This window comes from Nelumbo lutea, chromosome 3 (genome assembly GCF_056320005.1).
Source record: "Nelumbo lutea isolate HS-2025 chromosome 3, American lotus-T2T, whole genome shotgun sequence".
In the NCBI taxonomy this organism is placed as follows: Eukaryota; Viridiplantae; Streptophyta; class Magnoliopsida; order Proteales; family Nelumbonaceae; genus Nelumbo; species Nelumbo lutea.
This window is the reverse complement of record NC_142686.1, coordinates 99,979,212-99,990,816: the sequence shown is the minus strand read 5'-3', so window position 1 is coordinate 99,990,816 and position 11,605 is coordinate 99,979,212. Positions and strand designations below refer to the sequence as shown.

The 11,605-nt window shown below is 38.1% G+C and overlaps 1 protein-coding gene across 2 annotated transcripts in view; it reads right to left on the bottom strand.

Annotated features, from left to right (window-relative positions):
* Nucleotides 1-1,066: 1,066 nt before the first annotated feature.
* LOC148867143 (putative LRR receptor-like serine/threonine-protein kinase At1g53440) overlaps nt 1,067-11,605 on the bottom strand; it is a 66,974-nt gene continuing 56,435 nt past the window's right edge. For both annotated transcript variants that reach the window (XM_088981438.1, XM_088981437.1), the window contains one exon: nt 1,067-1,718. In XM_088981438.1, coding sequence (XP_088837564.1) covers nt 1,302-1,718 — 417 coding nt within the window. In that variant the 3' untranslated portion in view covers nt 1,067-1,301. The remainder of the gene's footprint in view (nt 1,719-11,605) is intronic.

Sequence of the window (11,605 nt, the reverse complement as noted above, 5' to 3'; positions counted from 1 at the left end):
TGACCCTCTTCTTTTCTATTTCCAGAATCTTGCTCTTCCTTTCTTGTGAAAACCAACTCACACCTATTCACCAATTAAGCTTTCCTACTAAGGTGGCATTTGATAATTCTGAAGTTTGATGTCTGAAAAGTTAAGAAAACAAAAAACTAATTAAGGTTTGAAGTCTGCAAACTAGCAAAATAATTTTCTACTTTTTATATCCTCATTGGATCAATGTTCCAACATCTGAAAATCAAATTTTACTTTTTAACCTCATTATTCATCTCTGTGAATGCGCATTCACATACCAAACCATGAACTACCTGAATTACATAAACAATAATTAACATTCTATGAATGTTAATTTTCAAAACCAGTAAATTAGATCCAGTATCCATGAACACATTATAATCTCTAGAGTGTATTTTGATCTATACAAATGTAAAACTGGGTTAGTTCTGCATTGAGAAACTTACCTTCTTACCAAATGAATTTTTGCTGTAATGGATATAAACCCGAATCCAAATAAAATAAGATGTCCTTTTTAACAAAAATTCACTTTGAATACAAATTTATTTCTTTTTTATCGATGCATCTCATTTTTTATGTAAACATGCTTTGGAATGTGTTTTCTGTTATTGTCAATGAATAAATGCATTATTGCCAAACACTAGCAAAACTGAACCATAGTGCATATTTACACTGAACCGCATTTGCACTCTTTCCAGAGCCTTGGGCTCAGCTTAGAAAGAGTATATATACAAATATGTACAGTGCAAGTACATACAAAAATACAAGGTTTTGCACTCACATATTTGTATTTGCACTCTTCCTAAACTGAGCTTATACAAGGTTATGCTCAGTTTGGGAAGAGTGCAAATACAATGTCTAAAAATACCTTATACAAGGTTTTGCACTGATGATATTTTGTATTTGTACCGATCACATACGGGTTTTAGTCAAATGAAGATTTGGAGATGTAATAATAGATTATGTTATTATCAGTGAACTTTTCAGTGTCAAATGGTAATGGCAATCTTCTTTCCAGTGATAATTGTGATGGAAAAAGCAAAGTGAACCGTAGATATGAAATCTCAAGCTAGTTATTTAAGATGGTAATTTTGAAATTGTCACTTTGCCATCTGCTCTTGTTTTACTCTAGTTGAGTGGTCCGTGCATTTGCACGAGAGAGAGATTAATACCAATTAGCTAAGCCAGAAATTTTGCACGAGAGATTAAGTGAACTAAAAGTTTTGGGATGACACCTTTGGACGTGAGGCCAAGGCAAGTATCTGCATATAGTAAAGATTAATACCAATTAGCTAAGCCAGAAGCCTGCTTCCAGCAGAAAAAACTCCGCTTTCTTCTTTGTTCTCAAAAGACACAGAGGAATCAACCCACGATCCTTCCACCGACGTGCTGTTTTGTATCCAACTTCCTTGAGATGTGCTGGAGACATTTGATTGGCTTTGGCTGTAATTGTCATGGGAGACCAGCTCAAAGGCTTTAAATTTCAAACCCTCCTTCACTGAGCCTTGCTTGTGTAGTGACTCTTGGACTGAAATCTTGCCCTCGAGCATTCTCACCACAGTAGACATGAGTGGCCTGAGAGAAGGAGATGGATTTGTGCATAAGAGAGCCAAATTCAGCATTGTCATTGCCTCTTCTTTGGAATAGTTTGACTCAAGGATAGGGTCAACAAGATGTAGGAGATTCCCCCGCTCTTGTAAAGCATAAGCCTGCAAGTTCCATGAGAACAGAAATTAAATTTATCTGTGTCTTGTCAAACTTTTATCCATCGAAGTGTGCATGACACTATACTTATTTATCCAACCAATAAAAAATAAATAAAATATAATCTATTGTATGATATTCCTTGTTGTAAGTATAGTAGTACAATTGTACAACTAGCTCAGCTGTTAAGGTCTGTGGCTGGTTGTAGCAGAGACTTAGAGAGAGAGAGAGAGAGAGAGAGAGAGAGAGAGTATTAGTACAACAAATCAATGGCAATTTCTTCTCATAATGCCAAAAAATCTATACATGTTAGTTGTGAAACTGTAGAGATTGTGAGAAGATCTAGCCGCAGGGCTAGTTTTGTACTTTTACTTTTATTTGTTGTATAACTATCCTTTGTGTAGAGAGACTGGGCTGAATGGGCCCTAGCTCATTTGTGTCTTTCTTATTAGTTCTTTTTTGTTATGTTTTCTTATTGGGCCTTTTTTATGGGCCTTTCGCTCTTGTTTATTTTTTCTAAGTATAGTGCTAATGTGGACACCTACTTAAGGGAAATTTTGTAAATTATGTAACTTAAGCAAGTTTATTAAAAGATTAGTGGGAGAAATAGGAGATTGTAAATTATATAACTTAAGCAAGTTTATTAAAAGATTGTGGAACAAAACATGGTGTTTGAGTTCCTTACAGGACTCAATCCTGAATTTGATATTACAAGGTAGAATATCCTAGCCAATGATGAAGTGTCACTTTCTCAAGCATACTCTATGGTGAGCACTGAAGAGAGCAAGTAATAGGTACAGCTATAGACCCCACTTCCTCCATAACATTTTGCACATGCTGGAATAAAACCAAAGGGGCTAAATGAAAAAAGAACAGGAGGTGATATGTGAATACTGCAAGAAGCCGAAACATACTAAGGATTCTTGTTGGAAGCTTCATCCTGATCTTTTTCCTGAGAGGTTTTGAAACAACTTTAAGAAGGGTGGTCACCTGAAAAGCCCAAGAATGCAAATGTTGCTACAGTATCTGAATGTGAAGAAAAATCTACTATGGAACAGCTAGCAGCAGTGAAGGCAAAATTTGAGAGATATGGGAAGTTCATAAACCACTTGGAGTCTACTGTTGCATCTTCCTCGTCAAGCACCCCCTCTACATCTGCTTTTTCCCATTTAGGTATTCATGCTTCTACAACTCATGCTACAACCTCAAGTAATCGTAGAATTCCTTGGATCATAGATTCTGGTGAATCAGACCATATGACTAGCATACCCAACCTTTTTTGTTCATACCAGCTCCTCTCGGGTAGAGAGAAGATTTCTCTTGCCAATGGGTCTCTTGCTCCCATCTCTGGCAAGGGGAATATTAAAGCCTCTGAATCATTTGTATTATCCTCTGTCCTTTATGTTCCAAAACTTAGCACTAACCTTTTATCTGTTAGTAGTTTAACAAAATCAATGAATTGTAACATAACCTTCTTTCCTACTTATTGTGATTTTTCAGAACTTGTAGTCTTAGAGGACGATTGGGAGTGGCCATGAGGCGAATGGGATATACTTGCTGGAAGTCTCTGATCAAAGTCCTTGATTACCTAGTGGAGTAGCTTTGGAATTTGTTTTATCAAAGTCAGTTAATAGAGTCATGATATGTCATTTCAGATTTGGTCATTGTCTTTTTCAGCTTTGAGAGATTTGTTTCCAGAAGTTTAAGGGAATATCCCTATCGAATATTCATTGTGAGTCATGTGAACTTGTAAAACATTGTAGACAATCTTTTTTCAGTGAGTAACAAAAGATCTGTTTCTCCTTTCCATATTGTGCACTCTGATGTATGGGGGCCATATCATTTACCTACTATGGGAGGTTAAAATTATTTCATTCTTTTCATTGATGATTTCTCTCGTTAACCTGGATTTACCTCATAAAATCCCAGGATGAAGTACCAAATATTGTACAAAAATTTCATGAACTTATACTTACACAATTTAACACTCAGGTCAAAATATTCCGATCTGATAATGCAAAGGAATATTTTGAGAAGAGTCTTTCCTCCTACTTTAATACCTTTAGAGTTATTCATCAGAGTTCCTATTCCTACACTCCTCAACAAAATGGAGTGGCGGAAAGGAAGAACAGACATGTGGTTGAGGTTGCGAAGAGCCTCCTTTTTGCTTCCCATGTTCTTATTAAGTTTTAGGGTGATGCTGTCCTTACAGATATATACTTTATCCGAATGTCTTCTTGGGTTCTAGGGTTTAAAATTCCCTTTAGTTTGCTTTTCCTAAATAAAGATCTCTTCTCTCTTCCTCTCAAGGTGTTTGGGTGCACTTGCTATGTTCATGTTCATAGTCATCAAAGACAAGTTTGAGCCTAAAGCACACAAGTGTGTCTTTTTGCAAAATGTTCTGTAGGTGGACTCTGCAACTGCACCTGCCGCCTACTCTCCTCACTACTTATCATAGCATATGCCTGTGAAAGAGTAACCTCATCCCTGGCCAAGATGTTTTGTTTGATAATATCAAACTCAGGGTTGAGTCCAGTGAGAAACTCAAACACCCTGTTTTTCTCCACTAACTTTCTATACATTTCAGCATCCTTTTTACTCTCCCATACCACTGTCTCCATAACATCAATTTCCTGCCATAGGGATTTTAGTATAGAGTAGTAGATTGCCACACTCTTTTCCCCCTGTCTCAGGTTCTTCACACCACTTTTCAATTTGTATGCTCTAGCTACATTCATTTTCTGTGAATAGGTCTCAGTTACACTGTCCCATATCTCCTTAGTCGAAAACATCCAGAGATAGTGTTGGCTTATATGGGGTTGCATAGAGTTGACTAACCATCCTATAACAGTATAGTTCTCTTGCATCCATTTTTCAAATTCAGGGTCTATCTCTTCGGGTTTCACCTTACTACCTGTGAGATACCCGAATTTTCCTCTACTACAAACATAGATTTTTATAGACTGTGCCCAAGCAAGATAGTTCGTTCCATCTAGCTTAATTGTGGTAACACCAGTCAAAACGAAATCTACTGAGGCAGGTCCAGAAACCGGCACCTGCTTGAACTCACTTCCGTATGCCTCTATTAATCAAACGGAAATCAAAGAACATAAATTTTGACTATGTAAACTTACTTGAAGTCAAACCAAAACTCGGGTGCTTGAAAAAATAGGGTTTTGCTCCGTCTAGCAGATGAAAGGAAGAGAGAAGATGCTGCCGCACCTACCAGACTAACCCAAACTCTTCCAAACCTGAACCGCCCTCCTTTATTCTTGTTTTATTTTCTTTATGTAACTGCCAAGTTGGCCGCCCACTTAAGGGTATTCTTGTCATCATCAAATATTTAGATATTAATAAAATAGGGTTAGAGGAGAATGGAGAATTATTCGACTCCTTCTCTTACCTCTTCTCTTCGCCATCTTCTTCTCTTGTACAACTATTCAGACCTGTTTTATTCTGTTAATCACTAAGCTTAATCTTGATATTAGAGGACTGATTTGCATCTCTGGGAAATTGTGGATTTGCCTAAGGGAAAGGAACTGGTTGGTTGTAAGTGGGTGTTCACCATTAAGTATCATTCTGATGGTACTGTTGAGAGATATAAGGCTCACTTGGTTGCTAAAGGATACACTCAGATGTATGGCATTGACAAATTAGAAACTTTTGCCCCAATAGCCAAGATGACTTCAGTTCAAGTTTTGCTATCTTTAGTTACTGCTTTTGATTGGCCTCTTCATCAGTTTGATGTAAAGAATGTTTTTTTGAATGGGGACCTACATGAAGATGTTTACATGTTTTTATCTCCAGGGGTGTATGGAAAGGAGATGCAAGGAAAGGTCTATAAATTGAAGAAGTCTCTTTATGGCCTCAAGCAATATCCTAGAGCCTAGTTTGATATATTTCGGGCTGCTCTTGTTTCTTTTGGGTACACACAGACTCAGTCGGATCATACTTTGTTTGTTAAAAGGAGAGATTCCTTAGTGACCCTTCTGATTGTCTATGTGATGATATTGTGGTTACTAGTAATGACACTCAGGAAGTTCATCTCAAAAGTTTTCTTAACTCTGAGTTTCAAATTAAAGACTTAGGAGAACTCAGATATTTCTTGGGAATTGAAGTTGCCAGATCTAAGGATGACATCTTCATTTCTCAACGGAAGTATGTTCTTGATCTCCTTGCAGAGACTAGCAAACTGGGGGCTCAACCTACTTCTACTCCTATTGACCTAAATCATAAGTTGTCAACTACTAAAGGTGAACTATTGCCTGATAAGGGAGTGTTCTAGAGACTAGTTGGGAAGTTATTATACATTTACATGACTCGGCCAGATATTTCTTGTGTAGTTAGTGTAATAAGCCAGTTTATGCATTCTCCCAGAGATACACATTTAGCAGCTGCTGAGAGAGTTTTGTGCTATCTAAAAGGTAGGAGGTCAACTTCAGGTTACTGTGCTATGGTAGCAAGATTGTATCATGGAGCAATAAGAAGCAGTTTGTAGTGGCAAGATCCTCAGTTGAAGTGGAGTACAAGGCAATAGCAAATGGAGTTTTTGAACTTTTGTAGTTGAGACCACTTTTAGATGAATTGGGTATAGACTGTGAGAAGCCAATGATGTTATATTGTGACAACCGGGCTGCTATCAACATTGCACATAATCCTGTTCAACATGACAGAACTAAGCACATTGAATTTGACAAGCATTTTATAAGAGAGGGAGTTGCCTCAGGAGAAGTTTGTCTACCATTTGTTACTTCTAAAGAACAGTTGGCTGAAGTTTTGACAAAATGTGTTCCTAAAGGAAAGCTGGTTCATTATATAAGCAAGCTAGGCATGATGGGTATCTATGCTCAGCTTGAGGGGGAGTGTAGAGAGACTAGGCCGAATGGGCCCTAGCCCATTTGTGTCTTTCTTATTAGTTCTTTCTTGTTATGTTTTCTTATTGGGCCTTTTCTTTATGGGCCTTTAGGTCTTGTTTATGTTTTCTAAGTATAGTACTAATGTGGATGCCTACTTAAGGGCAACCTTGTAAATTATGTAACTTAAGCAAGTTTATTAAAAGATTAGTGGGAGAAAGAGGAGATTATAGAACTCCTCCTTTCTTTCTCCTTTCTTCTCCAATCTTCCTTCTTCTTCTTGCTATCTTCTTCTTCCTTGCTTTCTTTTTCTTTAATCTAAAATATTTTGCTAATTTTATTGGTTTGAATCACATCTCTTTGTACACTAAGGGTAGATTAGTCCTTTAATCTTTTTAGTATAAATATATCCTTTAGGGTTTCAACTGACACATTGTGTCACACCCGTCAATCTGCTGTGTTTTCTTCTCTCTCTCTGACTTCTCGATTTGACTCTAACATGGTATTAGAGCAGGTCATGATCTAATCTGCATATAACCTCTTCATAACCCCTTTCTTCTCTACTATCTAGAGTACTCCCTAACAGTATTTGGGAGGTTCTCAAGTGCTCTTAAATCCCTTATCTGAGGTTGCATTAGATCAGAACTCTACAGACACTTTTATTGGACTGTTGTGCCATCAGATTTCTCTTTTTTGTTGGATCTCCCTCTAGAGGCATCGGATCAGGCTGAAACTTTGGATCTAGTGTTGACCAGAGCAGATCTACTAAGTCTAATTGGTTTGGTTCGAATTGGATTTGATTTAGAAGGGTTTTGAGCCACTTTTGAGTTCAGTAGACCCTTACAGTTTCCTTTTCTAGATGTCGGCTGAAAGGTACCTCTTTCTTTCATCTGTTTTGAACCCTACTCTTTGTGGTTTTCTTGCTCTTGTAATTCAATGGCATCAGAAAGGATGCAAGTTCTCCCTATTAAGTTTAACAGTACGAACTATGCACTTTGGAAATTTAATTTTCAATTTCATGTGGAGGCAAAAGGTCTCTGGGGATATCTGGATGGATCTGTAGTTAAACCTGATGATTTAGACATTAAGGGTCTTAATCAGTGGAGAATTGATAATGGGAAAATCGCATCATGGATCCTAGGATCGGTTGAAATTGATATCGTAATTCCTATGAGAGGATACATGACTGCCTATGAGATGTATGAGTATCTTGAGAAAGTATATCAGCAATCGAACACCTCGAGATAGTACTAGATAGAGGTTGACATCTTCTCATATGATCAAGGAGAAAGGAAGGTCTAGGAGTATTATGCTGGGTTTATTAACCTTTGGGCAGAGTATGAGCTTGTACACTTGGGAAATGATCCATTAGAATGTTGTGTGAAGTATATGAAGGAACATTTTGATAAAAGGAAGATTACGCACTTCCTAATGCATCTCAGACCTAAGTTTGAAGTTGTTAGATTTAATATCCTAAGCCGAGGAATGCTTCCTGACCTAGATACTATTCTTGGAAAAATTCAGAGGGCTGAAACCAGATTTGCCACACAGACTACTCTGGATGGAAGAAAAGAGTCCAACATTGATACTGTCTTCCTGGCAACAAAACCGAAGGGGAAGAAGGGCTTCTCTTAAGTACAATGCTATGAGTGTAAGGAGTTCGGGCATGTTGTCTCCCACTACAAGAAAAAGAATACCTGCACTTACTGTAAGTAGTTCAGCCATATTATTACTGAAAGCCCCACTCGGCCTCAGAAAGGCAGTTGATCAAATCAGAAGAAAGGAAGCTACAAGGCTTATCAAACTTCTGTAAATGGATCAAATGCAATATCCTCCATTACTTCTGTGGCTGGCCAAAATGACACTTCAGGTGGCATGTCTGAAGAACGGATTCGATAGCTCATCCTCGGTCATCTCTTCAGCCTTCTATGCTATTGGTCTATCTGGCAAGTCACTAACCTATTGTCCCTCACTGAACCATCTCTGGTATATTGACTTAGGAGCCTCTAACCATATGAGAGGGGCCACACTTGGTCAGTGTCCCAAACCCCATCTTCCCAATAAATACATTGTTACTGATAATGGTGAGAAATTAGATATACTTGGATGTGATGAATTGTATTTATCTACTTCTAAGTCATCTCTATTTCATTTATCCAAAACTTTATTTGTACCTAAGTTTACCACCAATTTAATTTCTATTGGCCAACTTGTAGAAGAAGGTAACAATGTCTCATTCACTTCTGATGGTTGTTTGATAATAGGACCAGCAAATTGGGGAGGTGAAAGGGAAGGAGCGTAGAGTAGGAAGACTATTTGCTTTGGAATTTGAGAAGAATAAGACTGCACATGCTTCTACTTCGTGTTTGATTTCTACTACTTCTAGTTTTGAATCTATTAACTGTAATAATGATTGGCACTTGTGGCATAAACACCTGGGCCATCCATTCCCTAAGAAACTTGATTAGTTATTTTCTTCTGGTAGTTTACTCGTTTCTACTGTTTCCTTTAAGAATGTGAACAAAGATTGCATCACTTATGGTTTATGTAAGAGTCATATTTTACCTTTTCCTTCTCACTTTGAGCATACAACAGTTCCTTTTTATTTAATACATAGTGATGTCTGATCGTCTCTAGTTGTCTAACGGCTAGGATATAAGTACTTTGTGACATTTATTGAGGATTGCACCTGTTTCACTTGGGTTTATTTCCTTCGAAAGAAATCTGAAGTGTAGATAGTATTTAAACACTTTCACACCTATGTTACTACCCAATTTGATGCTTGAATATGTGAAGAAGTGTGCTACGATCGGATTTAGGGGAAGACTATATTGATGGAAACTTTTAAAATTATTTAAAACAACATGGAATTCAACCCCAAAAGTCTTGTCCAAACACCCCACAATAAAACGGGATAGCAGAAAAGGAAGAATGGGCATATCTTGAGTACAGTCAGAACACTTATAGGATTCCCATGTACCCTCTTGGTTTTGGGTGGAGGCGGCCAACACTGCTGTGTATCTCATATATTGTCTTTCGTCATCTGTTTTGAATAACTCTTCTACTTTTCAATTTCTCTTTCACAAACCCCCAGACCTATTCATGCTTAGGGTTTTTGGTTGTGCTTGTTTTGTCCACCTCCCACCTCATGAACGCATGAAGTTAACTACACAAGCAGCTTTGTGTGCCTTTATGGGGTACACTTATGAACATAAAGGGTTCCTTTTCTATGATCCTTCGGTTCGTTGTACTAGAATCTCTCGTAATGTAGTTTTTCTTGAAAGTGTGTCATTCTTTTAGCATATTGTAAAATTCCTAGCTGCTTTCATTTCCTTGTTGCACAGTTTTGATTCTATAGGTACCTCGGACATTCCTTTGTCAACCCCGCAACAACTTTAGATCTACTTCAGGAAGCAATAGTCACTCCAGTTGCCTCAGTAAGTGTACTTGACCTTCACCTGAACCTATTGTTCCCACTCTACACCGTTCTTTTAGAATTTCTCACCCACCTGACCGTTATGGTTTTTCACTTGACCATAGCTATTTTTCTGCCATTTTATCTACCACAGACATTCCTAGAACTTACCAGTAGGCTATAACAGAACCATACCGGAAAGATGCCATAGATTCTAAGATTCGAGCCATTCTTGAGAATGACACCTGGGACTTGGTTAAAGCTCCACTTGAGACATCTCTCATAGGAAGTAGATGGGTCTACTTTGTGAAACTAAAATTTGATGGAAGCCTAGACAGATACGAAGCTAGGTTGGTTGTACAAGGCTACAAACAGGAATATGGGATAGACTATGAGGAGATTTTTGCTTCTGTAGCTAAACAGTGGACAATCCATCAGATGGATGTCAAGAATGCTTTTCTCTAAGGGGAGTTGAAAGAGACGGTCTATATGAAGCCTTCTCCTGGATATTGTAGAGACCTACAACATGTTTTTCGTCTAAAGAAGTCACCTTATGGCCTGAAGCAAGCTCCTAGGGCCTGGTTTGAGAAGTTCAGATCTGTCATCACTGATGCTGGCTTTGTCCAGAGTTCTTCTGATTATTCTTTATTCATCTTAAGGCGGATGTAGGGAGTAACGATATTACTCCTCTATGTCAATGACATTTTCATTACATGAGATGATACAAAAGGAATTTCTAGGCTACAACAATTACTCAGTGAGTCCTTTAAGATGAAAGAGTTGGGGCCTTTGACATACTTCTTGGGACTTGAAGTGAGTAAAAACTCTTGGGCCTACTTTATTAACCAACGAAAGTATGTGGCTGATCTTGTCAAACTGGCAAATCTTAGTGACTCTAAAATTGTGGATATCCCACTAGGACTAAACTTGAAACTCAACAAAGATGATGGCTCTCTCCTTGAAGATCCTACCCTTTATTGTTAATTAGTGGGCAGTTTGATATATCTCACCATGACTCGGCCAGATATATCTTATGCAGTTCAGATAGTGAGCCAGTTTGTGTCTTCCCTAAGACAACCTCATTTATCTGCAGTTCATTGGATCATTAGATATGTGTGAGGCACCTTGTCACACAAGATATTCTTCTCTTCCTCATCCTCTATTAGCCTTATAGCTTATGCGGATGCTAATTGGGTTGGATGCCCTGACACCCAATAGTCTACTACTGGCTGGTATGTATTCTTAGGCAACTCTCTTATCTCGTGGAAGTGCAAGAAATAAGCTATTGTGTCCAAATCTTCTACTGAAGCTGAATACAGGGCTGTCTTCCATGTGTAGTGAGATCATATGGCTTCGGGCTCTTCTATTTGAAATACTTCATGAACCACCACCGTTTGTTCCTCTCTATGCAGACAATGTTAGTGCAATTAAAATTGCTCCCAACCCTGTCTTCCATGAGCGCACCAAACACATAGAAGTTGATTGCCACTTCATCCGCGACCTCCTTCTTGAGGGTACCATATCTCTTCCTCATGTCTCCTCCGGGCTCCAACTAGTAGACTTGTTGACTAAAACAATGACTCGAGCTTGGTATCTATTTCTCATGGACAAACTGATGCTTATT